The following is an 18,817-nucleotide window of genomic DNA, read 5'->3' as shown; positions in this document are numbered from 1 at the left end:
CAACGTAACATTAATTTTGTCCATGGTTAGAGTTCATACGACTCTCAGAATAAACAGCAATTATTTCCTCAAATACCGTTAGCCAATTTACCTCTGTGGTCATAAAGCGTTATTTAATTATATTCATCACTATCACAGGATCATATTCATTGGTTTCTCTTTGTAAATTTGCACAACTCTCATTTCCATCCACATCACTAATTGTACCATCTGACAGAATGCACTGGCGTTTGCCAACACCTGGAAATTATTCATGATTACAGATACAAAAGAGTTTCCAATAACCGTGGGTCTATAAGCTCTGAAACAAAATTTTAAATCGGAGTTGTAGAAGTGGCTACAGATTTGTGAAAGACGTATTTTACAATCTCTCTCAACGGAACGCCATTAAAAACAAATCAGGACAATCGTCACCCCAACATTCGACCCACGACATAGAGCACGACCATCCTTGATAAAACTGCACATTTTCATTTTGTGTGTAACTACACTAATACAACGATTTATTAATGGATTAATCTGAATACTCACCAGCCGGTCAAAATTACCAAAATTTAAAATTAGTTTTCGGTAAAGTCTGCTTGCTTATATTACTACCGTGTCTAATTCGTTTACTACTGGTTAAGCACACGGAAACGCGAAAAATTAGCGTTTATGAGGTAATAAAAAGCAAATTCCACGATTGAACTGGTTCCCTAAAATATGTTAAGCGCATCTAACATGGTATTGGCTGCGATGTAAAACACGCTCGTTTAACAAATAAGCAAATCTGGTTTCGAGCATAAAGATACGATTACAAAAAAGCATGCTTAAAATCCAGAAATCACATTTATAAACAGTTTAGCCTTTCATTTGCATTTCCTAGACAACTGATTTTTCACTTCTCCTCGCAGTTTGTGTTCCAAACATTTTTTCCTTATCTGATTAAGTTTTGGCAATGCACGTGCTTACTTAGAGCAGCATTAATAACGTTCTGTGTCTCAGTTACTTCCCGAATTCATTTGTTAAATCGTACCTTTGAAATATACTCGGCATCTTCTCCGGTCTGATCACTTTGTCGTCTCCACGTGCCCCATCTGTCCTTCACCTATCACTTGTTTTTGGCCTCTTTGATGCACGAAATCAAGGAGTCAACTAACCCTCCTGCAACTACGTAATGAGAACACTTCCCCTCATTCCCCTCTCCGTGGCCTTGAGCTTATCCAACATCTCACAACCGTCCCGCCACGCGCTGTTTACCCTAACCTAAGGCATTTGTCAATAAGACTCTTTTCGTAGATGTGAATGGCATTTATGTACCATTGTAATAGACCTACTTTTCGCTTCCATTTAAGTTAAACTCCCAATCGTAGGGAATTATTAGCCACGAACAGAAAACAATGTGAAATGTCTCCCTTAAGAGAGATACTTCCTGCTTCTACACAGTTCCGTGTGTGCAGGTGTTGGAGACCAGTCTGAGCCTTCGCCCTTCTGCAGACATTTTCAGAGAGACACGTGAAACTTTTTTCGACACAGTAAGCTAGTAAAAATCGGCAACATTAACATTAATGAACCTCTTTATCTGTAATTGTGGTGGGCCACTAGCCTCTTACACTTCTCCACTTACTGCGTAGTAGAAGTTGTCCTGAAAATTCTGCATAAATAAGAAACCGAACAAATATGTAACTAATTTTCCAAATGATAAGCAATCGAAAGTAGTTATTCATGTTAAATGTTTGTATTCCTTAATTAGCATTTTAATAGAAACAGTCTCCACCAAAGTTATTCCATAGTCCGTCATATTGCCTCTTTCTGAAAAATTCAGATTGGCCCCTAAAATAATTTGTTTCGGCGGAAAGATTATGGGGGTAAAGGCCACACTCCCAAAATTGTCCTGTGTTGTAGTCCCCTTGAAAACGCTCATAGGTCGTAAGATATGTGCCGTAGAAGAACGGACCCTATAACAAAACATTTTTGAGGGCAAATTGTAGGTCACAAACACAAACACTGTCTTGGGCATTCCCGGAAAATATGTTGGGTTTAAGGATAATGAATTCCCTGTAATATTGAACAACACAAACCGAATATTGAGGACTTCGGGCAATAGAGATTAAAACAGACGTGAATTTCCTTAGTTGATTATTTTGTAGCCCTTAAAACTACGCAGTTTTAAATGCAAATAACCGCTCCAGAGAGGTACCAACAACTTTTAATGATACTAGTTGTAACATTACACAGTCTAACATGTTTCTTTGGGGTTTGCTTCGTGAAAGTGTGTTCTCATCACAACAGAACTTTTTAACTCGAATGATATAAAAATCTGGACTCATTTTCTTCTTAAAGAATTAAACTGATTTGCTGTTCCAGAGGAAATTTAATACATTGAACTATGTACAAGTATTTAGAGGGGACATCACACTCAAAATTTCGTTCTTATGAACAACTGCATTTACGAACCTCAAGAATAAGGTCAAAGATGCCCTCACCAGACAGGAAAGAATTCTTCTAAGTAAATCGCAACAACGGAATGATGAAATGTACTGCACAACAAGTACTGATCGGAGGTCTCACAATGAAAAGAATGAACAAGGTAATTACTCGAGACACATATGGCCATAAGGGCGACTCTTAACATAAGCAATCAGCAGAAATGTTACACGTGAATATTGTAACAACAATACTATCTTTCTATAAAATTATCATTTCTACTTTATTATAAACAATAATACTCTTTGTTTATAATTGTTTCTGAAATGGAAATTTATAATACCTGTTTCGATCTGATGAAGAAGTCCCTCGTGAAAAGGCAATACTGTGCTCAGCTATTCAAGAAATTTCTTGCATTTTATGAAACCTCCAAAGTCAATCACTGTGTTCACAAAAGCCCATCACTCGTCCCTATCCTGAGCCAGATGAGTCCTATCCACAAACATAAAACTCACCTAACATATTATCATATTAGCTATCACTGAGTCTTCTAAGTGGGCTTTTCTCCTGGGCACTACAACCAAAATTTCGGATGCATTTACCAAACCTTATGCATGCTATATGTCCTGTCCATTTCACGCTTCTTAATTTAATCACCTAATAATATTTAGTAAAGAATATCAATTACAAATATGCTCACTGTGCACTTTTATCCAATCGCGCGACAAGTCATCCCTCTCAGGTCCAAATTTACAACATCCAGTTCCCTTCTTTGCTTTTTGTAAAATGTGTTAAACGAATACTAGGCGTTGTACGCAATCTATTTGCCAAATAACTAGAAATTAATTTACTGAATTACTTAAATCTAACCACACTTTATAACCCATGTTAACGGCAGCCAAAAGCAGAAGGGCTACGACCAGCTATCCTACACGCGCCATCACTGCCATCTCACGTTGATAACAATAACGAAACTGGGCCACTTATTGATTAAATCCGGGAATGGACGGGCAGAAAACTTGGAATACAGGCTTGAGAAGTTAAGAAATTTGTTTCACAGTCACAAGCACATCTTATATTTGCTATGGACCTGGTACAAGAACATAATTGCTTCATCGCACGTTCGTGACTGGTTTCATAAACGCAACTGTAATGTATCCAGATTTCTGTCTTCTGTGTTGTTGCGTTGTGTGGTCTGTTCGATGTTTACCAACGTAAACATCTACCAGCGCAACAATCCAGAAGACAGAAATCTTCATACTCATCGCCCTGATGATGGAGGCAGTATGACCTCTGAAACGTTGGTTAACATCGACCAGACTACACAGCACAACAATCCAGAAGACAGAAATCTTCATACTCATCGCCCTGATGACGGAGACAGTATGACCTCTGAAACGTTGGTTAACATCGACCAGACTACACGGCGCAACAATCCAGAAGACAGAAATCTTCATACTCATCGTCCTGATGATGGAGGCAGTATGACCTCTGAAACGTTGGTTAACATCGACCAGACTATACGGCGCAAGAACCCAGAAGACAGAAATCTTCATACTCACCGCTGTGAAAACCTCAAATCAGACATGTAATGTATCCAATTTATAATTTAAATATAAAAATACCAAACCAATCGGTTATGACGACTGCTTATGCGTCAGTTTTAAATTTTCATTCGCTGCTAACGTTGATATGCGCGAAGCAAATTACAGCAAATTTAGTTTGTTGCTTTGACTGGCTATGGGTTTACAAATCACACATTCTTCTCAAATTGCTCCAAACAAGGTCCAAATTCTGGACCGCGTCGTGACTTTCAAATTCTTTTATTTATTCTATTTACGTCAAATTATCCCCGCGTTTTTGTATCACAGTCTGAGCTACTGACTGTTTCGTTAAATAAACGACAAATACATATAAATCTGGTACCAATACTGAGTGTTGCTCCTTACTTCTGGAGACTTGTAATAAACTGTAACAAACCAGCTGGCGGACGCCCTTGCACGGACGCAAAGTTAGATTGGAGTCAGTCCACACTCGCTCAGCAAGAATTTGTCAGCATACCTGGAGACGGCGTTGTTGTTATTGGTGCACCTAAGGGTTGGGAGTGGATGTGTAAGGAACAGACTGTTAGGAGGAGGTACTGGGTTCACACTCTGGGACGATAACACGTCTCAGGTACTTTAATTCTTGAACTGAGCTCTGACCAAGAGAAGTTTTAGAATTTCAGGGGAGCGAAGCTAGTAGACCTATGTCTCGACAACATTTTGGAAATTGAAGGTTTGATAGAAGACATGAAACTAATTATGGACTAAACTTGTCTGTTGCAGAGCGATTAAAAACAAACCGCAGTTTATTAAAAGCAAAGCATCAGTTGCTAATTACTGAGTGTTCCGTAAAACGGGCTCAAGCCATTGTTACGGACCAAGACAGAATAACACAGCGACACTCTCTTTTTAGTTAGGCGACATTACATCGAGAGTTTTCTGCTTTTCTTTAGAATTCTCTGGATGTTTCTGTTGACGCCTTCATCAAAATTTTCAGGTATAAATTGAACGTTTGTTCACTTGTGGCGCTGCGTACGTCCCAACAGAAAAAACATGACGTCAGCCAAAAACCAAGCAACAGGTACAATTTATTCACGTATTTTAAAACACAGCACGGTCAATGGTTTGTGGTACCAGTGCTCATAGACAATAAGACAAGCATAGAATTATACACGGACCTTCCTCATTCTATATTTCCACGTGTTTCTTTGTTAAAGCCAGTTGTATGTTTATGTGTATTTGCTTTGTCGGAACATTTAACGGCTGCTGAAACCATCACGTAAATTCGGCATAATTCAGGCGGATGTCAGTGCCCAAAGCGAAAATTTAGAAACCGTCATTTTACCATAATATACACAAGTTATAAATAACTGTCTCATTCCCAAATACAAATTTATCTTCAGTATTTCCTGATTTGATGAGAGTTTAACAAGATGAGGATGTTAGCTGCTGCCATCTGTGGGAAAACATGGACGCTGCAAAATCACACCCCTGGGATTATGAAGCCTAACTCACTCATTGGTGATAAGAACAAAGAAAAACTCTGTTGAATTAATAAAAGATATTATTATCATATAAGAGAGAAGTACACACCACGGAAAATGAAGCTTGGTCTAATAAGCTCACGTGCCGCATTAAACAAATTCTTCTTTGGACTGAGCAAAAATGCACCCACTCAAATATCCTGGGACACCACTCTCAAGATGTAGAAGGAAAAAAGTAATATATCACACTGCCGGACAGATTTGGTTCTCTCAGTCACACCAACCATAACTTGAGGAAATTTATTTTGAGATAAGGTCGACGTGGCTAGACTGGGAACCAATCCACTGTTTGAAGTCTTCGATGCACTGGAAGTGGAGGACAGACCAGAAAAACTCAAGAGTAGTGACGATGTCCTCTTATCACGACTATTATTGGTACTGTTTATATGAGGCGATGGCTACTGGGATGCTTCTGTGTTGAGTAATTATCAGTCTCTTTGATAGTCCTGTCCCACCCATGGTTTAGTCTGGGACATCATTACATTAGGTTGACAACCACGAACAGAAGTGTTAAACTTCCAACACGCAACACAATGCTACAACCACCCTCGTACTCACTGCAGTGAGAACTGCAAATCCTACATTTCCTTCATTATTAAATTTAAGTTACAGCTTTTGATACCACATATTGTAAAGATGCGCAGGATTTACTCACCAGGTGTAACAAAACGTAACACTGTTGAATGTTACAGGGGCTCCTGAGATAAATCTTCATAAACAGAAAAGCATCTAAATCCTCTGTAATTTATTTTCTCCTTGAATCACTACATTGTCTCATTATCTAGCCTTCCATAAATTCCCATTTGCTAAATCCTTCCTGTCCTTCATATCCTCGTCCTCTGTAACATATTGAGCATTCCCTTGTTTTTCCATCATCCGGAGTCCTGTCATATAGACCTCAACATGAGAGAACGTGTATTTGCATGCTGACAGTCGTTCCATAACTGTTCAAACCATCAGATAGTGGTCAACATCATATTTAACACCTCTAACATATTTTATATCAATTATGCATGAATGCTTTTGTGTGAACTTTCTGTACTCCCACTAAATACAACTTATACTTTGCTAATTCTGTTGCTACTGCTCCAAGTTCAAGGTCTGTTTTCCTTTGCTCTTGCCATCCAACAACTGAACTTGGTTTTAAAGTGAGGCGAGGCAACACACGAGGCCAGTTAGTGAAGATTTTCTATTTCCTTAAATTAAATTACATAGAATAAACAAAGTTGTTCTCGAATCCCAATGTTTGTACTGAGACATTTGACTGTACTTTTATAATTTAACATACTAATATAACATACATTACTGTTTAACAAACCATATTTATCACAACAAACAAAGGTTTCAGATGATGAACCCACGGCCCAAAATTTACAATAAATATAACAGTGTTATGTTTTAACATTACGTAACAAATTGGCTTTCTGTAATGTAGGCATACAGTAAAACACGTAGAACAGAAATGGAATCACTCACCACCATTTAGTGCTGAGGCTGAGGGCGTTTAATATTGTGTTACCCTTTCTCTTGAAATGCAAGGGTCCGAATAACTCAGACGTGCGTCCAACAACTCGATGCCGGCGACCCTCAGTTCCCGCCGGAGGTACGGCGTGGGAGGCCTGGTCAAGACTTCGGCTGCTCCTACAAAGACATTTCATTTAACCCGGCTTCTCTGATACGAGAGGGAGGTTGGGAGTCTATAACTCGCTCTGCGCATGCCCTATAATAAAAAAAAGGATTTATGCGTTAAACACGCGGTATCTGCAGTGACCTTCAGTGCGTTTTCTTCTCAGTTGGAGCTGGATTTTGTGGAGACAGTTGTATGCGGTTTTTGCTAAGAACAAGGGCAAAGCGTAGAAATAAATTTTGATTCCCTCCACTTGTAAGTCAAAAATTGTTGAAAGCCCAATTTCACGAGTTATATGTACAGCTTCACAGACATCTATCCACAGTTTCTCTTTAGTTTTTGTCATTCTACTCCGATGTGGCCGAACTGTACAGTGCCGGCCTTTTCTTCTCTTAAGTTACACCAAGTTCCGGCAAACAATGGTCTCCGTCTGGCTGTTTCGCCGCTCGTGCGCGCACACAGGTAGGGTTCTTCGTGATCTCCTGCCACCGCCAGCCGCTGTGCGGTCACCGCAACATATCGAAAATGAAGCTTGTTGCGGCAGAAAAACCTCAGCGGTGAAACTACCGCTCGTGCACTCCCTTCCTTCTGAAGCAGTGCGTTCCATCAATGCGGCAGAAAAACCGCTCGTGCGCAGCGATTAAATACGAAGACAATTTATGTCTACAGTGCTAAAACACGTAATATGATTTGGTTTTTGGAAAAATAGGTTTGGCTGTACGACAGGTTATCGTGAAGGCCAACAGGGAAACCTACACAGAATAAGAAAAATAATACACTCGACGTACACGTGCACTCCGAATGTAAGAACGCAATCCGCTCTTGTTTTATTAAGCACTCGTATGCACAGTTTAGAAAACTTCTTTTAAGAGAACACTCTGGAAGCGCTGAGGAAGGCAGAGATGTTGACACTTGAATCCTGGGTCTGTGAGTTCAGTGACTGAGTTACGAACTCGACCTGAGTGTAGAGAAGTTTCAAGCATTTGAAGTAAATCGATTACCAGGCATCAGATTTGTCGTAGTTACTGAAATTCCGAAATTCGTTCGCAAACTCACCAACGTTTTCGGACGGAATCCGTTTCTTGTCAAACGAAAAGGACGGACATCTGTGCTCGTTCTGTGGCAGTGACGAAGCCTGTTTCTTAGTTGGCAAATACAAACGATCATCACGTATGAAGACAGTAATTATCCAATTGTATTAGTTACATGGAGTGTGTCAGTGATACGCACGTAAAGAAAGGGCTTTAACTTGACACGAAACTCAGACGTGAACTACACTTTGCCACATCTTCCTTTTAATATTATAAAGGGAGCGTCCCGGTCTGTACCATCAAAAATATGGCAACTCTACTTCTATACCTTCGACGTATGATCAGTTAACAAGCAATAAGAAAACTTATGCTGCATTGTAGTTGTTTGCAAAAATTACTTGAAATCTGCAGCCTGCAAACTCACCTGAAGTAGATCCAGAAGGAAAATTCCATGTCCGAAACACGGGTGAGTCTGCGCCTTCCAGGTGCACAGACCTCTCCCAGAGGGGACAGTGCCAGTTTCTCCAGGCGTCCATCAAGCACTTACGGAACCTGCGAAAGAGGAACCCTTGCTAAGAAGCACGAGTATATAACACAAACAGTTGAGGGTAGTAAGTTCCCCGCACGGATTTCCATTTTCGAGGTAGAATCTGTTATTGCTGTTGGTCACTTTCGGTCTCGTCACATAAAACACGTGTCCGCCCATACAGAAACAGCAGCAGTAGTAGAATTACGGCGGAATTCGGATTGATAATCCCTGATAATTTCATTCATAAATAGCGTTAACCGTGCCAGAAGAATATTCGATATAATTTTGTATGACGTCGACAAAAGAGATACCTCAGAAGTTACTGAACTTGGTTTTGTCCCATTTTATAGACAGGGACAACTGATTCTTTCCGCTGTTGTGGTAGTACTTCCTATTTCCAAATCGATAATATGATCTTAAGTATCTCTGAGTGCAGTGTCCTACCACCTGCATGAATTAATTCCCTCTGAAATTGAATCGATGCCTGGCGATTCATAAAGTTTTAATTTTCCAATGGCAGTTTCAACTTCATTAAGGGTCAGTTCCGGGGTGAAGGGCTGTGCTGCATGTACTTGAGGCTCATTAAATTGATCGGCTACGTGAACGTCTAGTAACTTACTACAGTAATCTTTCCATCAGTCTACGATGCTACGTGATTCCGCGAGAAGAACCCCATTCTCGTCCCTGATCAAATGTGTCCTAGGTTTGTACCCCTTCTTGAATTCGCTTTTGCCTGTATACAAATCTCCGATGTTTTCATTTTAGCTGTCAGTTTCCAGCTTCCATATCTGATCTTTGAGATGCTCCGTCTTCTTATTCCTCAAAGTTCTGCTGGTTTCGCGCCTTACACAGACACATCTTTCTCTCTTTATTCGAGTACGGGCCTGCAGCCATTGCAATCGAATCCGCCCCCTTCATCTTACCAAGACAGAGCATTCTTCATCAAACCATGCTTCATTTTGCGAAATGTTACGATACCCTACACTTTCCTCAGCTGAAATTTTCATGTTACTCCTCATATTTTCCCATGTCTTATTGACGTCTATTTCCCTGTCCTCTGTGTTCCCTGAAACGTTTTATAGGATTGCAAACTTATTCGAAATTTTTACCTGATGCCCCTGCTTAGTTTCTATATCGCTCGGTTTTTTGACGTTGAATTTCTCAATTCTGTATATCTGCCCCGCCTATTTTCTGATAAAGAGTCTTGCCCCCAATTTGGCTATCACTGAATAATGTTCAGAATCACAGTCCATTCCCCTATAAGATCGCACGTCTACGATGTTTGATTGTCTCCTCCGATCGATTAGAACGTGATCAATTTGTTAATCAGTCGTCCCGTCAGGGGAAGTCCAATTGTGTTTATGGATATCAAAATGTGGGAATTTTGTGCTTTTGACAATCAGACATTTGGATGTGGCAAAGTTCACTAATCTCACCCCATTGTCAATAATAAATTCTTGTAAAATCTCACTCCTTATAATTGGTTCGAATATATCCTCCCTACCAATTTTGGCGTTGAAGTCTCCTAGCGGAATTTTCATGTATTATCTACATAACGTACCATAAAACATTTTTACGGAAAATGGTTGTTAACCCTACGCCCAACACCCAAACTCAAGGACCACGCCTTATCGGCTGTCCGCGACTGCTTATTCAATACATTCGCAGCTAACCTCCGCAACTGGAGGCTGTCCCAATCTCTTTTCCAAGTCGTGAACGAGCTGCGTCGAGGTTTAGAATGCTTGTAGCTTTCGAAGGCGCCACAGCTCAGGCGTGCGTTCGCCGGAGATTGGGTTTCAGTCCACAGCAGTGGACAACGTTCTGACTTTTCATCTCACCATTACCATTATTCCAAAGCCTCACTGTCATCTGTCACAACTGTCATCCACAGGAACTGGTACAATAGCCGTATTTGAAGCCGTAATCTCACCCCAGACCTACGAGGTGCGATCGGAAAGTTTCAAGACTGTGTCAATAGAGGACGAACCGGATGTAGTACGAGCTTCTGTCGCTAGGGGGTGCGGCTTACATTCATAGTGAATCAGTGTGCCAGCCGGCATCATCGAATTAGCGTTTGTTTCTTAGTTACCGGCGTTTTGGTAGTGCATTACACCGACCCTCCTGCGATTTCGGAATGGCGTGTGCATCAAATTTTGCCAAAGACTCGCCAAAACGGCTACGGAAACCTATGAAATGCTAAAGCAAGCATTTGGAGAGTCCGTAATGGGTCGTGCACAAACTTTTGTGTGGCATTCACGTTTTAAAAATGGCCGAACCTCTGTCGATGATGACGAGCGTTCTGGACGACCATCTTCGAGCACAACGCCCGAAAATGTTACGAAGATTCGGCAGGTCATTCACGAAGATCGACGTCGTACCATCAACGACTTGTGCGACATTGTTGGGATAGGCTATGGGACCTGTCAGCTGATTCTAAAGGAAGAACTCCACATGCGACGCATCATGACAACGCGCCAGCGCACACCGCCCTCAAAGTTCGGCAGTTTTTGGCCTCAAACACCATGGCCGTCATCCCGCACCCTCCTTATTCGCCGTGTGACTTCTTCCTCTTCCCAAAGATGAAAGCTAAAGGGAAGGAGATTGGAGACGATAGAAGAGATTCAGGCAGAATCGCAGATGGTGCTTGACAGGCTGACAAAGAAAGATTTCCAGGCTTGGCAGCGGCGCTGGGATCGTTGTGTTCACTCCCAGGGGAACTACTTCGAGGGTGATGGGTGAATTTAATACCTGAGATAAGTGTACGGGTTCTTATAGGCGCAGTCTTGAAACTTTCCGATCGCACCTCGTATCATCGTTAGTTCAGTAACTCATCCCTGGATTATAGTGAGCGTCATAATAGACCCTTACATTGATAGTTTTTGATTCTACTAACGGAACAATTTCATTGTTCACGTTGTAGTCACTAGAGCTTTAAGAACTGCAGTCAACTTAGTCTTAGGTAAACTAGAGTACCTTGAATTCATCCATAAGTTTAGCATCGGGTTAACCACGGCAGGAAACCCGACCAACCAGTTAATTGTCAGGTTAAGGTGCTTGGCATGTGCGCTGTTCTGCTTAGCTGGATCGTAGCCCGTATAAATGTTGAGTAGGTGATATGGGAGTGTGAACGTTGCAAAGACCATCATCATACTGACGAGCATGATAAATTCCTGCAACACACAAAAAGACGCACATCGGTGGCTTTCGACGTGGAGGACAAAGTAGAAGCTTTAAAAATAACGAAAACGTTATTTCTCGAATCACGAGACGAGACACTGAGCGACATACAGGGCAAATTTATCTTACGATTATTAAAGTTGCTGTTGTAGCTCAGATAAGGCGCAGTCTGGCAGAGACCATGTTTATAATTTAGGATTATATACTGATGGAAAGTGTGGGTGAGAGAGATTAAGACATCTGACACGAACAGACCAGCCATCTTGTCACAGAGGACGCCTACTGACTCCAAAATACATTCATGATCCTGAAAAAGGTGTAAGGTGACTGGATTATGGAGACATCTCACCTTCTTTTTGTAATGCATGATGTCAATTTCTCGCTGGGTCGGCTGGCCGCTGGAGCGCCTGAACCAAAGTTTGATCGCTATACCGCTGCAGCACACGGCCATGATACAAATCGGCACTACGTACGCCATGTGTAGCATGGCGACGTTGTACCTGCAAATACAAACACCAGTTTGATCTTCTTATGTACTAACCAGTGTAACGCCATCTTTGGGCACTTCCCCCTGTCCTGTGATACGTTCCTCCAGGAATTTGCCTTTCTGTTCCCCTCGGGGGGTGAGATTAATTTTTTCGACTCTAAACTCGGTGTGCTTTTGGGGGGTTCTGAAATTATCGTGCTACACCCCGGGATGTAACTCAGGGGACATTGGGGTTATGAGAACAATTTTCGTTCAGTGTTTTAGCTTTCCACGCGTTTCCTCCTCAGCATTTTTCATAGGTACTGGAGCCGACTGAGTTGTATGATGAAAATTTTCTTTTGAGTAAGGAAATTCTTGGAACTCAAGAGCTGCAGAGGTGCAGTTCCAAATTCGTCGGTTCTTTGTGTTTTTGTGCTGATTCCTCGCCGTCGGATGCGTTTTCTGTTGTTTGAGGTTGTCTCCCAGTTGAATATTTAAAGAAAAACTTGCGCACCCCCTGAAGGTTTTAAATTTTGCTCCCCATGTCCAGAGTCTCTCTTCATTAGATTGTGTTTTGTGATAATAATGGATGGTAATATGAGACATCACATGTCAACCGCTGTAATCCGAAAGCCATCTACTCTGGCTCGCTGCACATGTGTGGCCATGATTCTCTTTTCAAGCAAATACAGATTTAGCGATGAAGATAATTTCTACTGTTGACATTTCAGTGAACAGAAATGTTTATGACGAAACATCGATATCTATTTATGCAGAATACCAACGAATAAGAGAAAAGTATTCTTACACATATACTTTAGAAAACACTCAATTTTACTCAGTAAGTTTAAATTGTAAACAGTACCAAAAATATTTTGGTCTGTAACTTGATTCTTCGTAATTAGGAATTTGACTCGTTCACCGATCGAACTATGCTGTTTTCGGTCTGTGCCTAGGAGGACAATCTACTTAACCACGTTTTCATTCAGCATAACGAACTACACCAAAAGATTTCGTATTCCAGTGTCGATATAAGCGAGGACACATACTGGAATGTTGATGTACAGGAGACAAAATATCGATATAATATCAGTCTTTGTGACCCGTTCCCTACTTACGTGTGGTCCAGCGACGAATTCGAGGGATCTCCGTCTACCCACGTGAGGACGTAGCCTGTGCGTGTGGTCCCGTTATCCCTGCAACAGACAGACGTTCCTGTACAACTTTTATGGTATTCGTTTTTCAGTTACCACTCGTGCGCAATTCTATAGCTGAGACTCTCAGATACCGAATTTTCACTGTTGAAGTCAAGGTTTAATGCCAGGGAAGTCCATTACTAATCTATGGTGGCCAAAATGATACTGAGAAAAGCTGTTCCACACTCGTCTGTCGCCGCCCATGGGATGCGTGACAGGACCGTCCAGCCAGCGTGTTATCATTGGCTGCCACTTAGAATGTTGCCGATTACGATACGAAACTCGTTACTATGAAGGAATATTTTTTTGGCTTTGCTGTCTGGGGTTGTCACGTGAGAAGCTGATTCGAGTTACAAGCTAACCAGTCTCCATCCTACAATCTATACCGGCTTTCATTTGTACTTGGTACGTCGTAATTACGCAGATCCTATAACGCCCAGCTCAGAATTTTGTCTAAAAGCATCGAGTTAACGTACGAGTGTGCTCCAAACCAGGAGAAGGGATATCTGAGGATACGGGATGGATGACCGGGGTTAGATACCCGGCATAGGAAGATTTCCAGACCGGCTCTGGGACCCACCCAGCCTTTTGTTCAATGTGTTATCGGGAGTTTACTCAGGTTTAACGTGGATGGAACGTGAACGCTAGCGTAGGTTATTCACGTGTATCTAATGCTGAAGTTACGAATGTGTCCACTGGCCCCGCGTCTGCATTGCGTTGTGCTTGGTTAAGTACCGGGGTCAACTCAACCTTTCTTGTTCCGAAACATTCTTTTTTGTACCTTGCTAATGTTGCATTGGAGATAAATCACTTTAAAACAATGCTTCTGCTTGTATGATTTGAGGTTTTCACAGCGGTGAGTATGAAGATTTCCGTCTTCTGGGTTGTTGCGCTGTGTAGTCTGGTCCATGTTTACCAACGTTTCAGAGGTCATACTGCCTCCATCATCAGGGCGATGAGTATGAAGATTTCTGTCTTCTGGGTTGTTGCGCCGTGTAGTCTGGTCGATGTTTACCAACGTTTCAGAGGTCATACTGCCTCCGTCATCAGAGTATGAAGATTTCCGTCTTCTGGGTTGTTGCGCTGTGTAGTCTGGTCGATGTTAACCAACGTTTCAGAGGTCATACTGCCTCCATCATCAGGGCGATGTGTATGAAGATTTCTGTCTTCTGGGTTGTTGCGCTGTGTAGTCTGGTCGATGTTTACCAACGTTTCGGAGGTCATACTGCCTCCGTCATCAGAGTATGAAGATTTCTGTCTTCTGGGTTGTTGCGCTGTGTAGTCTGGTCGATGTTTACCAACGTTTCAGAGGTCATACTGCCTCCATCATCAGGGCGATGAGTATGAAGATTTCTGTCTTCTGGGTTGTTGCGCTGTGTAGTCTGGTCGATGTTTACCAACGTTTCAGAGGTCATACTGCCTCCATCATCAGGGCGATGTGTATGAAGATTTCTGTCTTCTGGGTTGTTGCGCTGTGTAGTCTGGTCGATGTTTACCAACGTTTCAGAGGTCATACTGCCTCCGTCATCAGGGCGATGAGAATGAAGATTTCTGTCTTCTGGGTTGTTGCGCTGTGTAGTCTGGTCGATGTTTACCAACGTTTCAGAGGTCATACTGCCTCCATCATCAGGGCGATGTGTATGAAGATTTCTGTCTTCTGGGTTGTTGCGTTGTGTAGTCTGGTATATGTTAACCAACGTTTCAGAGGTCATACTGCCTCCGTCATCAGGGCGATGATATTTATAGAAGCTTTAGTGAGGGAACCAAACTTTATATTATACTGAGTGAAATCTACTCAACTCATTTCCTGTAGACAAATACTGCATTATCTGATTTTTTGGGACTTACGTCACGAGTCATCCCTCATTCTAAGCTACAAATACATGCAATTAAATAAACCCAACTAAACGAACCTAGACACAACGTGTGTGATTATTCCAGCGTTTCGGAACCAGTTCGTCGTCACAGAGTTTAAAGTTGCCGCGGAATTCTTATAAGAAATCGCATTTTCACGCGTTAGAATCGGAAAAAAGAAAATATTACAATTTCTAATATGCAACACCCAATGAACCGACGTAGCTCGGTCATTATAGTGAATGGACGACAAGGGTTCGATTCCCGACGGGGGGAACAGAATGATTCCTCTAGCCTGTGCGTCTAGACAGGTTTAGTTGGCCCTCCCAGTCTCTTGTTCAATGGGTACCGGGGTTGCATGATGATGACCACTCACCGCATGTAGTGCAGAGGTCAAGACCCCCTCACCCAAGCGCGTACGTGGCGTATAGCTTTGTACCCTCTTTTCATGAAGCGAAATTTCGTGGTGTGCCGTCATGTGTGTTTGGCATATTTGGACACACCACTGGCCTAAAACTGGTTTATTCTGACCGATATTTTGAAAACGTCCAAGATGTGCATGTCGCTAACTTTACAAAAGTAACACAAACAGTGTTCTTTGCTTACATGCTGGGTTGCTTACTTGTGGATGATTGTACTGAAGTTCACTGCCGACGGCACTCCTATGGCGAAGCCTGCGACCCAGAAGGAAATGATCATAAGAAGAGTGATTTTCTTTGGCATCCGTGTATTAATAGACCACACTATCGCCAGGAATCTGCAACAGGGTGAGTACAGTACTGTCATGTTGAAGCACATGGCACATAAAATGTACCTTTCTAATTCAGCCAAAATAAAGAAAAAAAGTAATTTGTGCGAATCTCCCTTCTTAGGTTGTAAAGAACTCTTCAATAAACCCTCTCGGGCAACACTCCGTGATAGTTCTAGACAGGATCTCAAAGTTTTGAATACCTTCTCCGCCTCCATCATCAGTCACATCCGAAACGTTCGGCTCCTCTCCAGAACGGAAAAGAATTTGTTGTTCCAGAGGATTTCATTGAGTTTAGTCGCCGTGACAACTTCAGGTAATGATTTATTCAGGACAATTGTTATTTAAACACGAGTTTGTGCGGTTAAATATTATGCCATTAGTTTCACAAGCCAATTTTCGTTTGACCATTCGAAGCTTAGGCAAATTATATTTAAAATTCAGTTGTCTTGAAGAAAACACGTTACCTCTCCATTATAAAAAATTGTCGGTTGATGCTATTTAAGTAAGTAATTGCTAAGTATTCTGTGAATCATTGTTCACCATTAAAGCATGTGGTTTCCACTGTGTTTTAATGGTCACAATCACGTCTTCTGGGTTGTTGCGCCCTGTAGTCCGGTAGAGGTGAACCGGCGGTTCAGAGATCCTTGCTGCCTCCATCATCGAAGGGATGAGTAAGCCGTGCCAACCAACCCGTGCGAGTGGAAAACTGTGAAGTTAGGGCTAGCGCGCAAGAGCGGTTTTTTCCGCCGCAGCGGTAAAACTGCCGCAATCGCAGATTCTTGTTGTCCGTGCACGGGGACGGTGAAATCAGCGTTTTCTTTTCAGTTGGGAGCTCGATTTTGTGGAGTGTGCTCTAGGCTGATAAGTCGAGGCATGGAATTTGTTGAAACTGACGCTGTGTGCGCTCGCTTCCTACTGAAACAGTGCATTCAGTCAATACTGCAGATAAACCGCCAACCAACCAAAAAGCTAACTCAGGACGGAGTCCCTTGCTAGGTAACGGAATTCCTGCGTACGAGACGCATTGCTGGAAATGGTAACAGAGCCTTGAAACTAAAACTGGAATTTGCTTACGCTAACAGGGGTCTTTGTCGTGGAGGGAGTCTCGACTATTCAACCTGGGGCCCGTTGCTGCTGATGTCCTTTGTTGAAAAGATCTTGGTTGGTTGGTTCTCTGGTGTTTGAACCCAGAGAGGGTGGGGCCGCTCCCTCTGAAGGCCTCTGCGGTTTGGGGGGAAGATCACTTTAGCTGAAGACCTCCGTGATTGGGGGTAGCGGGCCGCGTCCCTCTTGAATTATACCCTGGCCGTCTCTTCAGGGACAGCATCGGCTGGCCCGCTAAACATCAGTCACCCTCGGTTGCCCTGTCAACCCTCGTTTGGCACAAGTGTCTCTCGAGTTGGTCCAAACCGCTCGTGCGCTCAGGGTCTTACAGGAATCCGGCCGTTTATGGAAGAATTTAACTCTAACCAGTGGGGACTGGTGTCGGAATCAGGCGATGGCGTTGGAACCAATAGGAGAGTGGGGGCGTGTCGCAGCGTGGGAGAGAGAGAGAGAGAGACGGAAAGAGGTCCGATAACCTCAAATCCGGCTCTACTTTTATGGACTGCTCTCGAGGTGCTTCGCCACCCACGGGGCCAAGACACTTCCGAGATTGTATTCCTTGGGGATATTTTTACGTAATGCTCCCCCATCCAACCGTAACCGCAGTTTTTATTTATCCTCTGCGGCCTTCCCATTCATTGGGGCCTAGACCCGTGAACTTCCTGTTTCTGGAGCTCTAGCATCCGGGCTTTCTATTCTGTGCCTCGGCCACCAGGGCTACCAGGGATTTAGAAATCCATTTCTGCCCTTGAGGGGTCTCGACAAAGACACACTGGACCTAGACTGTTCCTCGCTCGTAGGTTCTAAGTGCCTCACTTCGGTCATTTGGTGACGGTGGGCCTTCCAAAAACGCCCATCACTAGACGTTCACTGCGAAGATATCAACTGGAGTGTTTGCCGAAACGTTGGGTAATTCTTAATATGTCACGCGACTCAATCCCGAAAGCCAAAGTTAACCGAGACTTGGATTATTAATTCACTTAATCCGAATGCCATCTCACAAATACAGAGTGTCTCCGAAAGATGCTGACGTGTGTAATGTTTCTGTGTAGACATCTTTCCTGGGACATTCTGTATAATTTTGTATCGAGCTTTGTTATAGCGAAATCTTGGCTGCAGCGTCACAATCACTATGGAACCAATTAAGTCCAATGTAAGATACGTGTTTTCTGCCTCACTTGCAACGTTATACACTCTCATCGATTCCAATTATGGTTTCTAAGAAACTGACCATTATGACATCTTAGCTAGAAATACCAACAAACAGAACCTCACAAACAATGTCTCTGCCCACCCCTCACCCCTCGCGACAGGAGAGCCATGCGGAAAATCTGGTTTTATTTGTTTGATTAATAAATTCAGGTACCCAACATACTCTATGGAATTTTGCTGCGTCTAGTGTAGGACAGCCCAACTGTACCAATTGTCATATATTTAAATTAGAACGTTTTGAGTATGTAATTTTTTCATTGTTAATTTATAAATGTTGTTTTACTTGTATCTGAAATGAAATATCACAAGACAGTACATTACGCTTTAGTCCTACATGCCTACATTTCGTCTTGAAAACATATTTATTCGTTTTTAC

The 18,817-nt window shown here is 42.4% G+C and overlaps 1 protein-coding gene across 8 annotated transcripts in view; it reads right to left on the bottom strand.

Annotated features, from left to right (window-relative positions):
* LOC110838601 (tachykinin-like peptides receptor 86C) overlaps window positions 1–18,817 on the bottom strand; it is a 52,132-nt gene that overhangs the window by 15,504 nt on the left and 17,811 nt on the right. For 4 of the 8 annotated variants that reach the window (XR_015533422.1, XM_087342262.1, XM_087342247.1 and 1 more), the window contains 6 exons: window positions 15,997–16,131; window positions 13,443–13,520; window positions 12,208–12,358; window positions 11,655–11,851; window positions 8,577–8,704; window positions 6,971–7,135 (listed from right to left, as the gene is read on the bottom strand). Coding sequence is in view for 7 of the 8 variants with exons in the window: in XM_087342262.1 (XP_087198388.1) it covers window positions 6,999–7,135; window positions 8,577–8,704; window positions 11,655–11,851; window positions 12,208–12,358; window positions 13,443–13,520; window positions 15,997–16,131 (826 nt within the window). In the remaining variant the exon portion in view is untranslated. Of the gene's footprint in view, window positions 1–6,224; window positions 6,439–6,970; window positions 7,215–8,576; window positions 8,705–11,654; window positions 11,852–12,207; window positions 12,359–13,442; window positions 13,521–15,996; window positions 16,132–18,817 lie in introns of those variants that run through there. The other 4 variants (XM_087342249.1, XM_087342248.1, XM_087342251.1 and 1 more) reach the window with 4 other exon arrangements.

The sequence above is a fragment of the Zootermopsis nevadensis genome, unplaced genomic scaffold (assembly GCF_977971745.1).
Source record: "Zootermopsis nevadensis isolate Lab colony 2312 unplaced genomic scaffold, Znev_1.0 Znev_ptg000003l, whole genome shotgun sequence".
NCBI classification, from domain to species: Eukaryota; Metazoa; Arthropoda; class Insecta; order Blattodea; family Termopsidae; genus Zootermopsis; species Zootermopsis nevadensis.
Note: the sequence above shows the minus strand (reverse complement) of the source record. Positions and strands in the feature narration are given on the sequence as shown.